Source organism: Meleagris gallopavo, chromosome 5 (genome assembly GCF_905368555.1).
Source record: "Meleagris gallopavo chromosome 5, MGAL_WU_HG_1.1, whole genome shotgun sequence".
In the NCBI taxonomy this organism is placed as follows: Eukaryota; Metazoa; Chordata; class Aves; order Galliformes; family Phasianidae; genus Meleagris; species Meleagris gallopavo.
In genome coordinates, this window is record NC_139408.1 from 29174472 (window position 1) to 29198026 (window position 23555).

General features: G+C 34.5%; 1 protein-coding gene across 1 annotated transcript in view; it reads left to right on the forward strand.

The window, feature by feature from the left end:
* The window catches only part of FSIP1 (fibrous sheath interacting protein 1), a 73874-nt gene extending 55072 nt beyond the window's left edge, over positions 1 to 18802 (forward strand). Inside the window, 3 exon segments of the mRNA XM_085225041.1 lie at positions 15447 to 15683; positions 15685 to 15994; positions 17154 to 18802. Coding sequence (XP_085081167.1) covers positions 15447 to 15683; positions 15685 to 15994; positions 17154 to 17167 — 561 coding nt within the window. The 3' untranslated portion in view covers positions 17168 to 18802.
* Positions 18803 to 23555: the final 4753 nt, after the last annotated feature.

Consider the following 23555-nt stretch of genomic DNA (forward strand, 5'->3'; position numbering starts at 1 on the left):
CCAGTTCAAGAGAGGCATTGAAAAAGTAGAGAGGGTCTAGCAGAAGGCTGCCAGGTTGAAGAACATAGTAAATGAAGAAAGGCTGAAGGAATTGATTTACTTAAACATACAAAAGAGAAGGATTGGGGAGGATCTAATCACAGTCTTTCAATACCCAAGAGATAGGTACGGGGAAGATGGATGTACTTCCTTCACATGGATGTATGGTGACAGGACAAGAGGGAATAGGCACGAATTCCTTCATTGGAAATCCTATATTGGTATGAAAATAACTCTACGCTGGGAGATCAGCTACACAGATTGGCCAGATAAGTGGTAAAAATCTCCCCTGCTGGAGATATTTGGGAATAGACTTAGTAGAAGTGGCCTTTGGTAACCTAATCTAAGGTCTTGGTTTCAGTAAAAGTCCAAACAAGTTTTATAGACCAAACGAGATTTATTTGAACTAGACATTACTAACATTCTGTGAAAATAAAAAACAATGGAATTAAGCTTGTCCATGTAAGCTTAGTTTCATCTTCTCACGCTCATATTTTAATAACAGATACAGAAAGTTTGGAATGACTAAAGTGGCCACATAGCTTCTTAGAGACAAAGTATGTGAAATTGTTCAATCCAGTGGCTTAAAAGTTTGTCTTGCCAAAATTCATGTGACTTTGATTTGGTTTACAGGGTCTGCTTTTAATTAAGGGTTGAGTGGAAGAAGGGAAGGACTACAGTGGAAGTTAAAAATATCCGTATTTTAGAGCTGCATTGAATGTTGAGGAAAATATCCTTCTCAAAATTATGAAAGGATATATAGAAACTCTAAAATGTTTGTGTTTTGTAGAAGAAAATTTCTCGCGAGCAAGAAAATATAAAAGGGTATTTAATACTATTTTGCAGGAATTTCTTGTGTCAAAAGAGGGGATGAACAGAAGGATCAAACTACAGTGTGTCATTCTGTGATGTTTCTGAAGTACTTCGAACTCAAACAATCCTTTGAACAAGCCAAAATTAGAAAGACAAAGAAATTTTCTTAGAACTTTTGCAGTTTATCTTCAGTAGACTCTGATTTTTCTCAATACTTTTAAAAAATCTTAGCATATAATCTCATATCTGGATGTTGCGTGTGGCTCTGCTCAATTTGTGTCATTATATGACCAGAATAATGAAGCAAGCAGGAAAAAAGGGTACATTGATATGCAGTGGCGTTATCTAATGGTATTTGCTATAACTTGAATTGTTCATATATTCAAAACACTATGTTCTGTTTAGCTGATATTGTAGAATGTGCAAGCTAATGGCATTTAGAAAGCTACCTTTGGTATTCATATTTAGAAATGGTTTTAGGATGCTTAATAATCTGTCATTTTTTTAGTACAGTTTTGTACTTCTATGGTGTCAGACTTGCTGTGCAATAGGGACTGCGGAGATAGTTGGGCAGTTGTAGGACATAACAGCCAGGATTAAATAACAATAAAGGATTCACTGAACTGCACTAATAAATTAGATGTGATTACAGTATGACAATGCATACACAGAGATTTGAAGAGGCGTGCTGGGTGAATAGGCTGTACTCCATTTGCTTATGTTATCTTTCTTTGTGTGAGGTAAGTGAAGAGAAGATGATAGTATATGCTCCTAAGTTATATGAAATAATTTATGAAGGCAGTAATAATTGAGGAAGTTGAGTTAAATATTCCTAATATTCCTTCCTTTTTTTGCTGTCACTTTTTTTAGTTCATCGAAATTTCTTTTCCATTATTTTGTAGCAAACTTACCATTATATGGTTCTCAATAAAGCCTTTTGTTTTAACGCACAAATAGTGTAATATTTAATCAACTATTTCTAGTTTCTGCTTCTGGGAGAAATACAGAATGCGGTTTTCTCTTCATTGTTTGACTTTTATTTGTACCTGCCTTTCTCAAACTGTATTTTTTTGTAGTAACCTCAGTTTTGCAAGCACTTTTATGAATTAAAAAAAGAGCATTGTGCAAAGTAGTTTGTTAGTCTTAGTTCTCCGTATACAATATCACATAGGTTGTTAAAGTATTCTTTCTTCTTATCATATAATATTTAGTTTCAAAGAATTCAGAGCTGTCCTGTCAAAACTTCTTAACTCAGCCATTTACTCCTTTGTGTAGCTACATTTTTCAGATAGGTAAAGCGAAGTTATGTAAATAACTGAGCAGAAGAATTTCAATAGAAAAGCCAGGAATGAAAACGGAATGGTAGACATAGTTTATCCTCTTATCAGTTGCTATCTTTGGTCTTTATTTCATGCATGATGGAAACTGTAGATAGAACTTACTATTGTAAAGAGCTTCAGAGAAGCCACTTGTTTTTTAAAATTTACTTTTGAGCTAGGAATAGAGATGGAGTGAAATGGATCATTAATTTACTGATTATTAAACTGTTTGTATTGTAGAAGCTGTTGGCACATTTTACAAATGTTCTAACTTCAGGCAGGCTTGGTTTTATATAATATCTCTATAACCAGATGTAAACTCCCAGAAACCATATGCATGTGTTTCCTCAGGCAGTAAAGTACTTGGTCCATGGGACAGTTCACAAGCCAGGAGATTCCCTCCTGGTAGAACTCTAAGCCAATAAGGGCTCATCCGAAGTTGAGAGACTTCATTTGAGAAGCTGCTGTTTCAGTTCTTCTCATTATGTTTGTTTAATCAGTGCCATAGTTGATATCCACCACTCTTTTTTTTTTTTTTTTTAAATTTCCCAGAGTAATCTTTTAAAGTTTTCTGCATGAGTTTTTTTTTCCTGTGTCATGAGAAAAATAAATCTTCCATGTTATATAAATGATTAAGATTCTTTGAGCCTGATTATTATTCCTGGATGTAGTTAAAAGATGGATTTCTTTTTTCCATATGGTTCTTTTCCATTAACATATGAGTCTATTTTGTGGTTTTGGGAGATACAGTGATCCAGATTTTCTCTGCGTATCCTGGAGCCAAATTTTGGGATTTTTAAAAATTATTATTTAATTAACTACGTAATTCTGCAGAATAGGAATTTGCATCATGCACATCCACCTACTAATTTATTTGTAATATTGTATTATTTTGTCCTGTTTTTGTGTGCATCTTATTCCTGTCTCTGTAAATAAACTAGTAAATGATTAGAATTATTTCAGTGGGGTGCATAGTGGGTATATGCGTACATACTTGCTCACATGCAGCCTCAGTCCACCCACATCTGTGCAGTGAGAAGCACTTTTTTTCTTTTTTGACAAGATTCTGATATTTGAAATTCTACCAAGTAAGCCTAAGAACATCAGGGTGGTTCTCTCCCATCTTGGGCAAGTCAATTAAAGCTAGTTTGAATGAATGCATGTTACTTCCTGGGCTTTCTCTGTCAGCAGTTCAGGGGAAGGATTATGTGGCTTAGAATAATATTCAGAGCAGCCACTTTACTAAGCTGGGAACAGCCTACAGCTAACTGATAGGAAAAAAAATAAAAAATCTAACATCCCCAACAAGAAAAATATCCAACCCCCCCATACCCCCTCCCCAAAAAAAAAAAAAAACTCAAGCAAACCTCAAACAAGAAACAAAACTGTCTGGACTCTCAGGTTTTCTGGAATGTAAGGGTTTTTTGTTGTTGTTGGTTTTTTTTTTTTTTTTTGTGGGCTCCAGGCAGATGCTTTTGCCTTTTTCAGAAAAAAAACTAGAGAAATTTTGTAAAGCTGGACACAAGTAAAATGTTTTTTGTTTCAAGCAAGAAGGATGACTTCTAATTGCTCCATATCTCTTATGGTTCAAACTCCTGCCTAGTCGCAAGATAAGTAAATGTAGTTCTTTTAAGTTTACTGCTTGAAAATACATTTGTCATCTTCTAAGAAAAGCCATCCATCCTCAACAGGTTGTAGAACAGATTCGGTGCAGTACTGTACTGTTCATGGCTATCATTGAAGTTGGGCTATGTTATATGATGAATGTCAATTTTTGGGGGGGAGCTAAAGAGATAAAGCCTGAGAAGATGCAAGATGTTATAATTGAGTGCTTAGAACATCCAGCTCTAAGCAGGGAGTCTGAAGTGTCTCAACTAGCTTTCTCAAGAGTGAATTAAATATAAAATACAAAAATTCCTATGTTATGTTCCTTCGCTTGTTATTCCTTCCCAACTCCATCTTTATTATATTTTTTTAGGATGAGGACTTAAAGCGTATTGCTCCCACTAGGCAAGGTGGCCTTGCCTCACACAAAACCAGTAGTAAATTACTTAAGTAGTGTACTTTCAGTGGTAAAGGAAAACATACAGTGCATTTGGTGCATTAAAAGTACTCCAGTCTCAAGGGGTTTTTAGTGCTGTATGGGATTGCACAGGTAAAGAGACTCAACAAGACAAGAACAAGTTGGTTGTGACTTCTGCCATGGAAACTAGTGAGAACAACAACAATGCATTCTTAAAATTCTGGAAGGAGTGGATTTTTGATGTCTCCAAAAAGAATAGAGTATCATTGTGTGACTCATAATCATGATGGGTTTTCCTAATTAAAATTCAGTTATTTTACCACTAATAATATGCAGCTCATAAATTGTACCTTCTGGGTAGTACAGACCTTATCAGATTGCAGTGACTGTACTAATACAGAGCACTGTCATTCCAGATTGCAGCTATATCCAGTCTTAGTATTTTTATAGATTTTCATGTCTCTAGCAACAAGATGTTAAGCATGTGTTTATTTTTAATATTTTAATATTTTTAATATTTTCCTTAGTATAAAAAAACAGATGTACAGAACTTCTAGGATGCTAGTCTGGCAGTATAAGAAGGCTAGAAACTGCTGCTATTAGAGTATTTTCCTAGGAGCATCTGTTATTCTTGTTGAAGCTTGTCGTATGAATTGTGTTTGAATCAGAATCTTGGTACGTTTAACTGGAATTATTTGCGCATCTAGACTGAAACTCCTGAAAAAGATAAAAATAGTAGTATGTTTAAAAGAAAAACATGCTAAAGTAGGCAGTGGATGTTACTGGTTAAGGATGTTAGGATCTCTTGTGTATTTATCAATTAGCCTTAGATCCTGCTCTTCTGTTTCAAAACGTGATCTGCTCTTTTTGCTGTGTGTTTCAACATGAACTCTATATCCAAATTAGTCTTATGAATAAATTGTCTTATTCATAAGCTTTCTGCTTAAGTGCCTGGAAGATGCACACGAAACAGTTGATTGTGTCATTGCCTGCTTTTTCAGTAGCTGTGATTCCACATAACTGAGAGTAGCGTAGTGTCCTCTAAAACCAACAATGTCATCATTAATTCATCAGAAACACAGCTGTGAACTTTATCTTATGTGGTTTTTTTTTGCCAACCCAACTGGACAAAGAAAATTCCAGTGTGCAGTGAAGAAAGTTCCAAGAACAGGGCTTTGTGTTTAAGCCACTGACCTTGTAATGTGATCACACAAACTTTTTGTAAATTAATCTTATAGATCTTTTGAGTAACATGTGAACTTTGACTTCACGGGCAAAAGACAGATTGCAGCTCTAATGGAGTCACCTGTATCCCAAATGCATGATAAATTGACACAACTTTCTTTCTGAAAAACATGAATCTTCTGGTGTTTTCGTGTCTTTTACCAAGAGAAATATTAGACCTTTTTGTGCAGTGACATACATTAATGAAGTCAGCAAGATTATTCTGACTTAAAATGATTATCAGTGGAATAATTTAAAAGACACTGAAGGTATTCCTAGGGCAATTACATATTTCAAATTGTACAAACATTGACTTTCCTGGAAGCTACAAACAGCTGTACTATTTTAATTTTTGGTAACTTGTTTATTGTTTCTGGAGTTGTATTAATTTCCTTGGAAGTATAATTTCTTAGAAACAGTGTTTACACAACTCTTCTGAATTACATCTGTTTTCTGCATGAGCATGTCTGTCAGAAAATGGTTGAAAAATTCAAATACTAAAATAGTCTTGCATCATCTAGATAGTTTTCAAAATACCTTTCTTTTTACCATAAAAGTCTTTAGATTACTACATGAACAAAAATTTTTTTTTTGCTGGTGCAGGAGAGTTGGTATGTCTGTGCTTAGAACATGCTCACGAGTGCTGTTTGGTTTCCTGAGCACCTGTCACTTGGAAATGAGAACTACAGGGACCTGCCTGCTGTAGTGGTTGAATGCCGTCCTTGCTGCCCTTTACAATAGTGCAGCCATCTGTTTTTTTTTTTTTTTTTTAACCACTCAGGAGTTTACCAGGAATGGTGGAGGAAAGGAAAAGGGAGGAGAGAAGGAAACATGCATACTGCGTTGTTGCATCGTGTATCTTTGGGCACATAGCTTCTGTAGTCAAATCAGACCTAATAGCTCTGTAAAGGCCTGGTCTTCTGTCTCTGTAGATACATGGATCTATGCTTCTCATTATAGGAACCAGGATAATGCAAGTAATAATAATAAGCGTGTACTTATCTAGATGTCTTTGTTCTGAGATGTGAGACAGGACCTGTGACTGAGAAAAAGAACAAGAGGAGATACTTAAAGTGGTTTTTATTTCAAAGGCCTGTAGAATTTAAAACTGTTATGAATTTAGTGGCAGAAATGACGGCGAAGTTTTCCCTCTCTCCCTTGGAAAAAAAAGGAAGAGGCTGGCTCTTCTACCCAGTCATACAATGTTTGTGCTATTTCTAGTTAGGCAAGATCATAAAATTCAGGCAGATCAGTTACCGTAGCACAGGAAATTCATCACTCCAGTAGGAATATGGTCATGGATACAGTCACACATTTACTACATCTGTTGTAGAAGCTGGAGGAAAACTTGCTGTAGTTTTAGTAACAGTTAAAACTAAGGTTTACTTTAACTAGACCTACAGAAGAGTGATCTTTGTAGTTAGACAAAAAATGAATAATGCAATTGTTTTGCATTTCAGATTTTTTTTTTCAATAGCTGTCAAACATCAAGAATATTAATAGGTCAATACTTGCTTTAACTTGGTTTTAGCTTTTTTATTATGTTGTAAACATAAATTTTCTGACGTAGTGTGTTGAAATACTTCAAGGTTAAACTCATAGTCTTGTACTTACTGGAAGGATTACACCCAGTCAAGAACAGGTGCAGACAGGCTTGAAGCACCAAATGTAATCTGTTCACTGGGGCAGTATTGTTCGTCACATTCTTCCTGAAGTCTTTTGGCTTTCCGTTCTGAATGGAAATAGAAGAGCCAGGTGCAGGTATCTCACTTCAAAATCCTCTTCCATTCTTTAGGAAAGGAAAAGATTGTTCATTATGCTCTTTAAGAATGTTTTTTCAGCACTGTGTAAGATATATGCTCACATTGACAAGCATAGCTGCAACCTAACATTTCCTATAGAAACTTTTCACGTGCTCTGTGGTGACAGACCCCACCAGACATAAAAAGTAAACCAATTGTATTGATTCTTCTTTTGACCTCTCAGAGACTGAGATGTGGAAAAATTATCCCTAGTCTTACACATTCATCTATACTCATGCAATGACTTTTCTCTAAAAAGCAGTGACAATTTGGCAGGTTTTTGGTAGGATGTTCCTCAGAAATAATGTCCCACAGATATTCATGTTGTGAAGTGAAGGGGTCAGAAATGTTCTGTGAGCAGTCAGTGGGAACTCTATTGCCAAATGAAAGGGGACTAAATAGTAAATTACGATCCCATATTTGCAATACTGTATGCACTTTTCTATTTACTTTGTGGGATGAACTACAACAAGGCAAGGAAAACTAAGCCAGAGTAAAAAAATGGTAAGAAAATCGCATTTGTGAAAGAAACTGTTGTTTTTCTTTAACTTAGCTAGGTAGGTTCCTGTCTTAATTTATTAACAAACACTGCTGCATCTTGTTATTCCATATACAGCAGAGCTTTCTTCATGTATACTTCCACTAGTGGGTGAAAATAAGAGAATAATTCCATCTCCAAAATACATATCACAGTTCAGGTTCACAGTATATCTTTGTATGACATATAGAAAAGGTCAGAATTTTGAGGTGCTGTGATACACAGGGCCAATTACAGTAAGATTCGCTTTAGAGTTTCTCTAGATAATATAATGACATATGAACTCCTAGAATACAGAATGCATTTTTATATTTGTTTTTAAGCTTTAGTCTATGATTGTTTTGGGTGAGTCTTCATGGCTTACTGCTCTTTGGGTCGCAGCCCTTCTGTTTACAGTGAGACTAAATTACATTTAACTACATAAGTTATTTAGATGTTTGTGGCTTCCTTGTTTTCCTCATTGGTTCGAGGGATTTTTTACTTTTACTGGTACTTTTATTACTTTTATTACACTTGCAATGAAATATCTATGTTATGAAGAAACGGATCTCCATATTATTGTTTTTTTTTCCTATTTATATTTTTCTCCAATAAGGTATAGATCAGTAAGTATTCTTAAAATCCCAAGTTGCAGAATTTTAAAATAGATATTGTAAGACGCCATGGTACCATTATGCTGCATTGTATCTATTTACTGGGGAAAAATAAAAGCCATCATGAGGAAAAAAAGAAAAAACTTATATATTTTAACAGAAAACAGCTGCAACCACATCAAGGCATTTTTGTCTGCTCTACTGGATTTGCTGCAAATTAAAGCCACAATTTAATAACGTGCAGGGAAGATAGTTCTATGGAATGAAATGTGTTAAATGCTTAATAACAAACAATTAAAAACACAAAACAAGATGTTTAGGAAACTGTTTCTGTGGTTCTTTAGTTGAGGCTATAAAATGAAAATCTTATTCAGTCCAGTTGATAGTAAATGCCAGTTCAGGAATTTATCCTATGTTTTTACAAATGTAGTCAATATGCTCAAATTAAATTTGATTTCTAATCTAAGAATACTTGAAAGAATGTGGAATCAAGTACTGTAAAAACAAGGAATTATCCATTGGTTGAGGAAGATTTTAGGAATAAGAGAAAATACAGTGCAATGACTGATGCAGCACAATGTTTTTTTTATTGTTGTTATTATTTTTAAATGCAGTAAACTATATGAGCTAAGTGTTGAACTAATCTGAAGTTAGAACTGACTTCTTGTGAAACACCTGCGCACAGCCTTGAAGTAGATTAATTTTGAAGTTACATCACAGACTTTTATCATAGTTTTAAACCAATATTTTTTACAATATTACTTAAGTCTTCAATCTTTAACTTTTCAGTCACTTCAGTTATGTTTAATTATGTTAGGTAAAGAATGGCTGATTATTATTGTTTAGTGACTACTAGGGTTTGTTGATCTTTCAATAATGTATGCCTTTTACTTGAAGTCAGTACATCTTTGCCTCTTTCATTTCACTCAGCAGACTTAGTTGCTTAGATAGTAACTCTTCCCAACCACTGATTGGACTCTTTTATAACTTGGACAGCAAAAATGTTTTTGTTTTAATATCTTTTTAAAAATTATTTTTAGTGTATTCCAGTTCATGTTTTAGGAGGGTGACACTTCACTGGATTTAGTCATAGTTTCACTCTCAGGTATTTTAGGAAAAGATTAGTTAAATAGGAAAAATATATCTAATTTCATTAAAATACAGCTTAAAATGTTTGTTACTCTCTAATTACTTTTGTCTTTAGCTATCGTATAGAATATATTCAGAATTTCCTTTGTTATTTATGAATGACTGGCTTTGTTGTGTAATACAGTTTCTAAGTTAATTGGATAGTAAAATATTTTATTTTGCTGCAACAATTGTTCAAAACTCAGTGAGCTTTCTTTTATAACTCAAATTGTTCTTATAACAACTCCTAAAACAAAAGAAAAAGCCAGCAAACTAATGGAGTCATATTTGATGTTTTATTGGTGTAGGTTTGAATCCATTCTCCTCAATGTTTAGAGTCTAACAAGTTTATGAAAGTGAGCTTCAGAATAAAAGTCTTCTTCAAATGCATGCAATTGTGAAAAATAGATGTGTAGTCTCTTAAAACTTAAAATATTTATTTTTAATTAATAAATAGATACTTAATAGGAATTTTAGGAACTTTAGACCTGTGTGACATTTCAGATTGAATTTTCTGAAGTAACCTCCTTAAAACTTTGAGGATGTACAATTCAGATTTTGGTGCCCATGTGTGAGAACTTCACTGCTAGTATGCAGGCAGTTGGAAAGTGTTATACAGTCTGTAAATCAAAAGCTACAGTGAAATGAAACTAAACTTGAAAGCTACAGAGAATGAAGGGTAGGAAGTGCATCTTAGCTGCTCTAACAATTCAAAATAAAGCATTCTGGAATTTTCAAAATTGTGAAATCGTTTTCAGATGTTTCCAAGCAGAAATTCAGTCAGTGAAGAGATTTTGGCCCCTTTGTATCCTAGGCTAACACCATGAAAACTCCATAGCTGTGAGTTATATCAGTTAGTGTCCATATTATCATATGAAAAGAAAATTATTGTGAAAGTTACTTTAAATTTACCTCTGGCAGCCAGTTGCTTTCTATTTCTATAGTCTGCAGAGTGTGGCATAGATGCTGAAGCAGTTTCTCACTATTTGCACATTTTAGCCACAAGCAATTAATTGGATATTATTAAGAAAGGTAAAATAGAAAAACCTATTATACCTCTTTGTAATGACTAAAATATGCATGTTTAAATTGTTTTTGCCTGCAAGGACTTGTCATAATTATCCGTACATTTATGCCCTGTGGGCTATATGTTAAAAAAAGAAAAAAGAAAAAAAAAGAAATTAGCTGCAATTACTGTGTCTCTCCACAGTTTCACTCACTTTCCTTGTTGTCTGCTGACAGTCTAAAGAAAGTTGCGTAAATTCATGTCCGCTTTTAATATTATGATTTCTCTATTAGAGAAAGGGGGAAAAAGTCCTTTATTTTTTTGCCCATTTCCCATTTATTAATGAAATTCATATTCTCTTCTAAATCTTTGATGGTGTTTTAAGGCTTTGTTTGTTTGTTTGTTTTTTCATGGGGTATTTTTTTGTATCCATGCACCTGATAATGGATATTATGTTTTGGTTATGGTGTCTCATGTTACAAGTTGAATTCACTTTTTAGTCAAGGATGTTAACAGATGCCCACTAATCTCTTCTATACTTTTTTCCTTTTTTTTCTTCTAGTGTTCCTTTCCCTGTTTTCTTTCCTCAGTACTTCAGTCCCATCTGCTTTCTGACTTCCATTAGCTGCAGTTATATAAAATGAACTACCAGACCTTTTTCTTCTGCCATTAAACAAGTAGAACATAGGAAAAAATAAGAGAAAGGAACATGTAACAAAACAGAAGAAGATAGCAGATGGAGGAAAAGAGCATGGAGTCTTTCGCTCAGAAAAAGAGCGGTTGCTTCAAAAGTGATTGCTGCAGTCTCATGTTTCCATAAACATATCAACAAATTAGAGCATCAAAGTGAATTGTTTCAAGCAAGTATCAGGAGAACTGTTGTTTAAGATACTTTCAGATAAAGCAACAAAAAATAAACACCTGCCAGCTATCTAAGTCCTTAAATAGTCCTGCCTTTCTAGTTGCTTTCTGTACTGTGTGTCATTTTATGGTTATATATCCTGAAATTTGTTTTTCTCCTCATGGTAAAATCTGATGAGGCTTTTTAGTGTTAGTCTGTCTCTTACTGTGCAAATGTGGAAAACAATCCTAAATCTTTGAACTTGCAATCCATAGTCACAGCAGGTCTGTCCACAGCTGCCTACAAGTTTGCATTCCTACCACATGCAGTAAGGCTTTCTCCACAGACCCATGTCACCAAGGAATTCGGTGAGGAACAAGAAATCTTCAGTCAGAGAGGTGCCACAAGTGTGTGAAAAAAATAGCCTCACATAAACAGCAAAGGTCATTAGCAGGCTCTTCAACTCCTGCCTAGGAACTAGTTTTTTGGATCATTAACAATAAAAAGCCTAGGAAATGAATAGGACTCAGTGTCCTATTAAAAATTAGCCAGAACAATTAAGAGGTTTTCCAATTTCTAATGGGAAACAGGCCTAATAGCTCATTTTCCCTTGTTTCTGCATTTTGAATTACATTAATTTTATGTCCTTCTATTTTTAAAGGAATATCTTTAAGTATTTTTTCTATATAGGTGTTGTAGATTATTTACAGTAAGGGCAGTGAAGGCTTGGGAGAAATGGAATCTACTGTCTCCCAAAGGCTGCTTTACTGATCCCAAGTCTTGTGAATCTAAACTAATAAAGTGAACAATGAAGGGATTACTTACAATGTATACAAATGTGGACTTTGCAGCCTCCTAATACAGTTACAGTATTATGAGATCACATATATTAAGATGCTCATTTAGTTGCAGGGACACAGACCTTTTTAGAGTGAGATGTCTCTCCTTAGGGACATACTTGCTTCTCTGAACTCTTCTGATTTCAACAGCAGCCTTTCTGTTATCATTTCAATATAAGTTTCTTGCTGTTGGTTTGTGTGTAAATTACTCATGGCTATTTAAGAACTATTTTTTTCTCCAGCTGCATGCTTTTCTTTAACCCTAAAATGATTTTGGCAGGAGAAAATTGCAAACAGTAAACCTTCATTTATTTTTTAATACCTCACAAAAAATAAATACGTTCCTTAAACAAGCATTCTTGCAAATATGTCTTTTATAATGAACTGAAGAGAGGAAGAGACAAAGAAAGAACAAAAAACAAATAGTTTTTTATATTGCTTTGCCTGCAAGCCTGCTGCTCAGGAGGAAGACTCCCACACGATTATGAATATTTTTCACTCTATAGCTGTTAAATTCATTTTCCTTTCCATTGGCCTTAGGTACTAAATCTCCCCACCTAACCTTTAGGTAATAATCAAAGTAAACTCTGAACTAATTGGTGGTAGAAGCCAAATCATTTTCCTGAAAGGAAAAAGGAGAAAGAAATTTGTCCAAGGAAAAGATGATTATAGATAACTGAGCTGGGGGTAGTAGGGGAAAAAAAATAATAAAAGAAAGGTAGAACAAGACAAGCTCCCTAACTATGTTCATTCTATTCTTATTCTTTCTCACTAGATGCAGAATTTATTTCTGCAGTGAGTGAATTGCCTGGCCATTAACATAAAATTAACTCCAAATGGTCTTGGCCAAGAACTTTGAAATATGTTAGTATAGAACCACTCACTCAAAAACGTGGGAATTCATGTGGGTTTTCAGATGTGAGAATATTCTATAACATAACTATATTTATGTTTACATAGCATAATATTCTGTTGTGTGATAATACCCTATATGTAGCTGTGCTTCCAGTAGTGCTTTATACTGCGGTTCTATACCTGAGTGAATGCATCTGTTTTTACAGAAATTCTATTCCAATAATAACTGTTTGTAAACATACATTGTCTGCAAGTTAAAATACTCCCTCAAGAAATCTAAGACATTCAACATGCTAATAGACAGTGAAATATTCTAAAAATTCCACGTTTAATTTCTGATTTTTCACATGTTTTGATTTTCCTTCTCTGATTTATTTTTCATTAGTATTTTTTACACTAGGATTAAAATTTAAAGCTTAATAGAAGAGTTTGAAGGTCTTTTGTTTTTCTGATAAAGCGTTCACTGCTAAAGGTTGTGGTTTGATTTTAGTTATCAAAAGTATGTTGACTGACATCAAGTTTAACTGAATCTCAGTATGATTACCTGATTTTATGTTCATTTATATAGAGCTTTATATAGAGCTAGCTACATACAGTGGTCTTTTGAGGCTTTTTGTTATTGTTTAAAGGTCCTTAATGTCTCTGTTTCTTTAATACGGTGCTCTTGTGTTTTTTAAGTGAACTCAAATTGACTTTATGAATGGAATTGCTTTATATAGGAAAAGACTAATGGAAAAAAAGAAAGGTTGAACAAATCTATAAAACACATGAAGTACGTTAGTACAAAAACCAGTGCCTAAACTGTATAGTAATTAATATATAGTACTCATTCTTAGATATCACTAATGTGTGTACATTTTAATGCATTATGATGATTGAAAGTAAAATGAAATGTCTTTCTGATGCATTTTGTCATAACGCTTTCTTTAATGAAAAAATAGTATTTTCTTCCAGGCAGAAATCTTCCCTCATTCATGAACAAGTAGTTTTCACACATAATCCACACACCATTGTGCCACTCAGGCTGTGATCTCATCTGGTTGTGATCAGAGTCATACCATGTATGTATATGAATAAGAGAGCTTCAGGATGAAAACTCAGCTAGAGATCTGATACTGATCTTTCCTCTGAAATGACAGCAGTTCCAGTTATGCGTAGTGCTCATAAATGAATAAAGTTGTTATTTGATATGGACCAGGACAGCTGTAGGGAGATTATCAAATTGTCAGCTGAGCCTATCTCTTGGACTTTGGGTAAAACCAAGCTTTTGGTTGTAGAGAGCATCTTTTCCATTTGATATTGCAAATTACAGGGGCTGCTCTGAAAATAATGCCTTCTATTTCATTATATTGGCCCACGATGTCAGAGGCAGATGGTGGTGGTACGGCAGAAGAGGCTGAACCTTCCTCCCAGTATTCCATTACATTTTGTTAGTGTGTGACAGATGGCAGCAAAGGGGCAATCTGACAAAATGGTGTCAGGAAGTGCTTATAAAGCTTATAAAGCAAATACGTGGAATTGAATTCCTCCATGCAGAAAAAATTGCACCCACTGACATTTGCACAAATTCACAGATCAGCTAACAGTGGCGACTATGTTGAAACACATTATTTTGTAGCTCAGTATTTGTTCAAATAAATAGTGTTGCTGTGCTCTTTGGATCAGTTGTATTTTCCATGGAAATAGGAGGCATTGCTTTTGGAGTAATCTATGTGTTTATAATATTTTCGTATAAATGTATAATTATATTTTGTATATCACATATTTTGTGGGCAGATGTATTATATGTGTACCTAGAATACATTTTGACTTTTCATTATCAGCTTGAAATTGTCAGGTAGTATTTTTCTTCTCTATTACCAAGGTGCATTAAGAATTTCAAAGGCTAGAACCTTTCATTGCAAAACTTGGTAAACAAAATGTCCTTCCCTGTTCTTCACCATACCAGCTAATATCAGTCATAACCTTCAATATTGAGCTTTCAGAAATGTCCAGTACTGCACTGATAGTCTTTTAGCAATGACTTTTTTTTTAGACTATTAGCAATGTGTTGTTTTGCTTTCACAGATGCAAGTGTGTGTCTGCATGTATACATAACAAACAAAAATATATGAAAAAATAAACCAGTGATATCTTGCAGAAGACTCTTGGCAAAATTAAGGGCCTCTTGCTGCCTTTTGGATATCAAGCCTCTTTCCTAAATTTCAACACCTAATCTATCTAGAACCTAGTGGAGATACTATGTAAGCTATGCAGTTATGAAAATGTATATTTAAATTCAGTTTGAATTAAAAATACATTGGTATAAACTTAAGACTTCTGCCAGTGCTTTTGTATCTAAAACTGGTTTATGGTGCTGCTTTTCATTAATAACATTTTGACAGAAGAAAGTTTTTTGTTTTTTTTTTTCTTTCTATTTTTTTCAGACTGAAGAGAAAACGGGCCTCTCTGAAGAGCAGCTTAAAACCCTTCTGGAAGAATGTATGCAGCCTCAGAGAACAATAAGCAACGTTACCATGCCAAAGTCTCAGGAATCTCTTTCTTGTGGATTAAGTCCCCCTTGTTACACAAGTCAAGACTCCATTCTTCACTCCACATCTACTCTTTCCAAAATGTTAGTTGAAGACCATATTGTAGGGATGTTAACAGCTCTGGAAAAGGCTGGGACTTGAAGACAAAAGCTTATGTGTTAATGCTGAGAGTGAAATCCCTAGCTACTATATAGGCAAAGCATTGGCTGATAGTCACTTATCAAAGGATTCACTGGCCCAAACAGAGGAACCTGATGACCTAGAAGGTTTACAGAAGATGAGAGATAAGATTATTACTGAAGGTTACTTTATGTCAAGAGCACTCAACACTGAAAGGCTGAAGAAACCTTCTTTCTTGGGTGAACCATTATACTGCATCAGCATGAACAATGAGCCATCCACAGGGCCTGACATTCTCAGCATACCACTGAAAACCAAAGGAGGTGAGACCCTTAACAATCCTTTAGAATAGGCTTTTGATTGTGATGAAAGAAACAAGCAGGTTCTCACCAAAGGTATGCACCAATATGCATTGGCTATTATGGTAGGGCAAGAAGGTACTTTTATAAAACGCCAGAAATAACAAATGCAAAATAACAGAATGTTTATCAAGATTCTTCCCCTCACAGTAACTGGCTGTGAGATTAGAACTCCTATGAAATACAGTAATGATGGTGATCAGTTCTCTCAACTGGAAAATGGTATGCTTACACTTTTTGTCTTCCTGGTAGTAGGAAATCATGTTCACTGTTCTGTGGAGAGAAATTATTCTCCCAGTTTTTAATAAGGTAAACTCTGGAGTATAGAAACAAGTATGACTTAGTTATATTAAAAATAACAAATTTATTTAAAATTTATGTATAGAAAATATCAAAAAGAGTAAATAATACATAATTTTTTAAAATACTTTTAATTCGGCAAAGGAAGAATAGAGTTTTTCTAGCAAAAATTAAGTTCACCCTATCCAGTGAAGAAGATTTTGGATACATCTCTATTTTTATATCCTTTGTTGTATCCTGATACTGCAGTCTAAATCTGTGTTTATATTTTAGCATAAGATCACTTTTCTTTCTGGAAAACAAACTGTTTAAATAAGCCAGATTTCAGGCGAGTACATCTACCATATCTTCCATTTCTTTCATAAAATTGTGACAGTATGAAGTTGTTTTTGATCTACAGTTTAATTGTATTTTAAATTAATAAATTGTCAGAATAGATCTTTGTTGTACTGGTATCTTCAGAATTTGTGGAAAGTTTTTTTTTTTTTTTCCTTTCAGTGGAAGTTTAGAAGAGCATCTTGATACTTCTTAACTGTGTTATTACTAATTATTATCACAACAGTTTCTACAGTGAGGGGAATGATAGTATCTTTACAAAAAGTGATTCCACCTATCAGGAAATAAGAAAACTTGTTATTGCTGATTTTGTGCTGCCAGACTTACTTAGTTTCCAGACCCATCTGCTATATTTACCCAATATTTGTCTGTAATGATATTTAGGCTATAGCTTCAACAGAAAGAAAATACAGTACTTAAAGAAAAGCAATTCTTTGGGATGGTTGTTTTCAGCTAACATTGCATATTAACCTCACTCTTAATGCAGATGCAAGCATCTGAAGAGTGGAGACAGGGAAGAAGGTGGCCTACTCCAGAGGACAGGCAGGTGGTGGTTATGATGGTTGGAGAATCAAAGAGAAGCACCTGTGCCAGGGGCAGCTTCATCTGATGCAGGAGTGAAGTGGCTAGATACAATCTTGTTTCTCAAGCAGTCAGTAGTGAGGAAAAACTCATGCTTAACCTGCTGCTCTAACATGAATTAAGGTTCTTCTTCACTTACACTACTGAATAAAAGTAGTATAGTCAGAAACAAATCAGAGCTGTCCGCCATCTTTCTTTCTTACACTGGTTTTTTTTAGATGGAGTATATTAATTCAAGTAAAATGTCCTGCACTGTAGCCAGTGTATAGTGAAATGAGTAGGTAACTGATTATGCTGTTGTTATAGACATAGTCAATATGAGGTACTTTTATTGCACAAAAGGGAAAGGAGGTTTCAGCAAAGCATGTGCTATTAGTAGTTTTCTGCATGAGTATCTCATTGTGAAAGTTTAAGAGTCTTTAAAGTGACTTTAAAAATATTTGAATCATAATCATACACTATGTCAGAGCAATGCAATAAGGTGTTTTAATTATCAATTTTTGTAGTGGCTGCATAATCTTCAACCATACAGATCTCAGTCTGTGTGGTTAATAAACATCCTTGGTATATAGTCATTTTTCTTACCTGTTCATAATTTCAGAATTCTCTGAATCTTTTCATTTTCAATGAAAACTTAAAAATGAAACCAAGGAAAATTCCTTATAGATGTTGTTAACTCATCAGACATTGAGTGATTGTGTCTGAGTCTGATTTTTAAAATGGTGTGAAGAGGAGTAGTCTTTGGCAGAATGAAAGTAAGTGCAAAATAAAACACACTCCATAGCTTTGTAATTGTTATTATGTTACTGCCAAATATTTTGCACTTATCTGTAAGTTTAAATTTTGTTCAGATTTATTATATTCAGTTAATATTTAGTCTAACCCTAAAATATGTATCCAAAACTAACATTTAAATAGCAGCCCATTCTTACTATTTTTCTCAGTTTACTGCTTAAAGAAATGTAAATTAAAAAGAAATGTATATTAAAACAAACAAACAAAAAAAAAAACCCCACAAAAACCATGAGTTCTGCCTTTCCACAGAATTGTGTTATTTGTTTTTGATAAGGGCAACACAGTTCCATCTTATACAGTTATTCGTGGCCATAAGAGAGAAGTTGTGATGCTTATCATGTTAGTACAGTTGCCTAGTGTATTCTGCAGGTAAACTTTTTATTATTATTTTAGACAGGATTATATGTGCTAATTGTATTGAGAAATGGAGATCCCAATGGAGTCCAATTTGAGGCAAATTCATTTTCAGATGAAATTATGAAATGCGTCAGGTTTGTTTTTAAGAAAGATAATAGTTGAGCTCTGTTATAATAGTAGTTCTAAAAGATTTATACCCATATATGAATAATCTTCTATAGATAGTTGGGTTGTCTGGGTTTCTGCACCTGGTTCATGCTGTGTAAGCAAATAATTGTGTTTGTGTAAAACTGATCTATCACAATTTGGTTTCACAGTCTCTATAATAGTATAGTCTGTGATACAGGTTTACTGTAATACATCATATATACATCTTAAGGAAAATATAATTATTAACATTAAGTATGCTTTTTTTTTTTGGTAAGAAATTTTAAGTAGATCTTGCTCATTGCTTCTTCCTCTTATGAATAATATTGTGCTTTCAGCAATTCAACATGTGACTGATGATAGAAAATTGAGGAGAAAGTGACCGTGTGCTTCATTACACAGCTTTTCCAAATGTGCCATTATACTTCCACCAGTAGTATTTTACTATCATTTCAGACACTCTAGAGGGAATGAATTCTCATCATTGAAAACTTTTCCATGACATAATCAATTCTTAAGAGAAAATTATTATTATATATTGTTGCAGTTTGATTTCAAAGTATTTAATCTTGCACTTCATTAAAATTCATGAGTATAATAATTATACATGTGCATAATAGTTGCACATATGATTTTGTGTGTCTGTCTATCTAGATATGTAGGTAGGTGTAAAATGTATAGAATCGTTTGTTCTTGTTGATGTTTTCCTTACACACGATGTACTGTTTGCATGAAGTCAGCTTGAACCTGGTCTCAGTGATCTCAGTACAGTTTACTGCCTGTGAGCCCTGCCTGAGTGAACGACACAAGCGCCCAATGCCTATCTGCTGGATGTTGCCTTGGCTATAGGTAAGGACTTGAACAGCTCCTCTGCTGGGTCAGGGTTGGAACCAGTCTGTTCAGCTATGTTTGTCCTGTGGTCCTGTAGAGTTGAAACTGTGGCAAACAGGCATATCCCCTTATTCAGAAAAGTAAGGAAGTGGGGAAAGACGACAGCCACTTTGGGAAGCTTGGTGTGACTAAAAGTGAAGGGATTCAGAAGTTTGCCTAACAGTGACTGGAACATGAAGCCTTGCAGCAATGGCTAACTGGGGTGAGAGTGGTACAGCTCATTTGTGTATGAGATAATAACAACAACTCATTACAACATTTTGCTTGACTACTCCTTAACTACTATTTCTCTTGTTCTACATACATATTGTGCGCTGGTGGTTAGTTTCTCATGTTATGCTCTATTACGTTAGAATAATAAGATATTAAATGTTCTATTTTAGAGGTATTTTTTGGAGGAGGAGAGAGGGGAGATATTTTAGCAAAAGTACTGTTGATGAGGTCTCATCTGACAGAAAGGAAAAATTCTTCCTAAGCTGCAATATTAGCCATTTTATATTCAGCAAGGACAGATTTATGAATACAACATAAACTATACAATGGCTGCATTATGGCCTATTGGAGTTAATCTAAATGTTTAAATCAATGCACATATTGGCCAAGATTTTAATCTCATTTGCAAACTTGCCAGTCTAAGTGGATATGTGCTCCTGTATCAGTGCTCATTCAGAATCTAACCTACTTTCTTTTAACTAGAAATGTAATTTACTTTGTGATTACCAAGTACTATATACTGTTCTACTTTCTAATGATTTCACTTGTTTTGCAGCAATAACAACAAGCACATAGATAATGAGCATTCTGCATTGTCCTGTTGGTCTTTATGGAAGGATTGCTTTAAGCAGATTTCATAGAGCTTTGCAATTTTACTTAACTAAATGTATTTCTTATAGCTAAAAATTTTAAACCTACCTATGCCAAATCTTATTTTCTGTACCATAAATATAATCAAAACAATACCAGCAAACTTTTTTCAGTAGTGGATAGCAGGGTTGTCCTTTGGGTGTAAACTTACCACAATCCAGTTATATTTTCACATGGAGTTAGTGTTTTATAGAATCCTCCTTAAAATAATATTAAAAGGCTAGGATAATTTTTGAGGAAAACTAAGTTCAGTTTTAATTTTATATGTAGAATACCTACAATATATGTTAAGAGAAATAATTTGTTCTTACTTTTCTAGTGTATATTTTGTTGTCTTAAATCTCTCTGTAACTGTTACGAAAAAGCTTCTCCAAGCATCCTCAAGGAAGAGCATTGTCACTTCAGTATCCTTGAAGCCATGAATACAGATTCTGTTCACATCTGACATTTCAAGGGTGAGCACATTATTCTGAATGATGTCTGATGTTTATATTCTGATAGGAACTCTGCAATTACACTTATTGATGGTGTAAGATTTCCCTATTTACCTGTGCTTGGTTGCCCTGTCATTGTATTGCACATAAGTTCTTTGGAAAGATGGTTTCATGCTTGATGTTACAGATGAAATATCAACTCTTTTTTTTTTTTTTCCTTCTATTTTTATGTTAAACTATAGAAAGTAAAATTATTGGGCAAAGCAAGTTAACTGATAAGAAGTATAATATAATAGAGATAAAATATAGCAGTGAGATTATTGATGAAACAGCACCAATACCAGGGTCAAAGCAAAATTGAGCCCAGGACAATTCATGATTTTTGACCTTATCCTTCAGACTTTTTGGCCTGTTTTATTCTGAGGAATAAGTTTTGTGTGCACAGATTTGTATTGTTTTATACTCTGTTATTTCCTACTGAGATTTTACAGCACAAGGTAAATTTCATTCCAAAAATGTAATACTTGTGGGGAAAAAACCTGTGAAAGGATAGTTTTGGTTGCTTGTCTTGATTCACTCAGTGGTATAGGGCCAAACTATTCTCCCATTGTTTCTGAATCTCCTCAGGATTATGCATATGCATAGTGCTGGTGGCTTTGGTGGCCAGCACGCTGTGTACTGTGATGTGTTTCAGTTCTGCATGGTTTGTGCTTTTAAATAACAAACTCCAAAGTGTTTTCCTCTGAAGAAGAAAAATAAGGGTAATTCGTTTTCATGACTCATACACATACAATATATGTATTAGAAATATCTCTATCTGAGTAGGATGACTTTAAAGAGCAATAGTGTTGATTTCAGTATCAAAAGTTCAGTCTAGTTAGGCAGATGCATAGCAGTTGAGGATCTTTTCTGTTTTCAAAGAGAAGTGACACGCTAAAATTCTAGATGAAAAGTAAATCATTGATGACTATAGGTGGAAAAGATTAAAAAGAGTGAAATTATGATTAATATTCTTGTATGTCCAGAATTCCAGTTTAATTTAAAGAAATTCTATCAAGGGGTGAAAAAACTCGCAACTCCATCTTAAAGGGAAAAAAAAAAAGAGATGAAGAAGCCCCCGCAGGAATTCTGCCAGATGTTTCTTTCCAAGGCAGAAGATGGCTGCTGCATGTCTTCAGAGTGTGCTCTCCCTCCCATCTTCGAGGTTGAATTTCAAGGATGGTTTTTCTATTTTATAGAGTGATACTCTTTCTCCCTTCTCTTTGTGTCTCTTCTTAGAAAGTTGTCTTTACCACAGCTTTAAACAAGGTTCCCCCTCTTATGCTTTTTTGGTGCAAAATCTGTTAGCCAGTTTACCTTTCCAACAGTGCTTCCTTGCGTGGTTACCACGAAGGAGCCTTGCCTGCCTCTGGGCATCGTGCTGTTTGATGGGTGCAGCAGACAAGGTGCTTCTGCCTGGGAACTTGTTAAATTATGAAAGTTCTTGAGACCTAGGAAAAATAACGTGGTTTTTTTTTTTTTTTATTTTTTTTTTCAAATTTTCAAAATTATTGCTTTCTTTATTTGTAGCTAGATATAGAGGTCAGGAAAACTGTTTCCTTTATAAATAAAACAGAAACACTTGAATACTACTAAAGCCATAACCAACAGTTATCCAATTATAATTGAGGGATTGGCTGCAATCCAGGTGCAGTATTAAGAATAAAAGGCTTCCTGCCATTTAAGTCTATGTGAAATACTTTGCTGCTTGCAATTGAATCTGCAGTACCTTATTTATTATGCTTAAAAAAAACCCCAATAACAAACTGGGATACTGTGAGTCTATATTAATTTGAGTTCTAAAGTACATGAATAATTGTAACATTTTTCAAGTAATACTAAATATTCTGGATTTAAAATTCCTCCCCACCCCTACTTAAAAATGTGCTGTCTTTGCTGTCTTCTTGTGGAAATGCCATCCTATGCCATTATTTTCCTATTGTTTGCTTTGTGTATTTGGTATGCATAGCTTTGGTGGGAAGGGTACTGCCTGAGGCATTCTACCCTAATTTTACAATAGCACTGAAATTGCCTCTCCATTTCACTCTGGGAGTGGAGTCATCCAGGCAGACTGACACTGTAAGCAGTTCTCAGTTCAGCTCTAATATGTGTTGCCTAATCAAGCAGTTCTTGAACTTGAATGTGGAAAAATTAAAGAAAAATGGTGACTTCCTAGAATTTGTATCGATTTGAAAATCGGAGTTTCTCTGGGATACTTGTATATTTTTGTGGGTTTCCTGTGGAAAATTTTATCGATCTTTAAGACCTTTGCCTGCTGAACACTTCTCTTTAATCAGCTCTCTTCCTTTGCTTCTTCATACATCTTTGTGCCCCTATGCCTTCACTTCTAGAAAAGGTGGAGAAAAGAACTAGGTATCACCTTATGAAGGATGTATTAAGATGCTCTCTTTTTATAGTCTCATAATTCCTTTCTGAAATGCATTTGGGTTTAAAATCAGCTAATTACTGTATTACAGTCTTCACTGTAACATCAAAACGTTCTTAGTCAGTTGTTTCTTGGGCAAGTGCTCTACCTAGCCTCAGCTGTAGCTTTTTGTGGCCTCTTATATTCACATTCCCCAAGCAACAAGTGGGCACACTTAACCTATGTGTTAACACAAAACATTGGGCATGTCTTTCTTAAGGCATGTATCATCTCCAGTTCAGACACTACACTAATTTATTACAAGCATTTACACAGTATAAGTAGTATGAAAGGCTGGCTTAGGTTGAGAGAAGGTCATTGGAATTGGCTGCCAAGAATAACAGAGATAAAATGT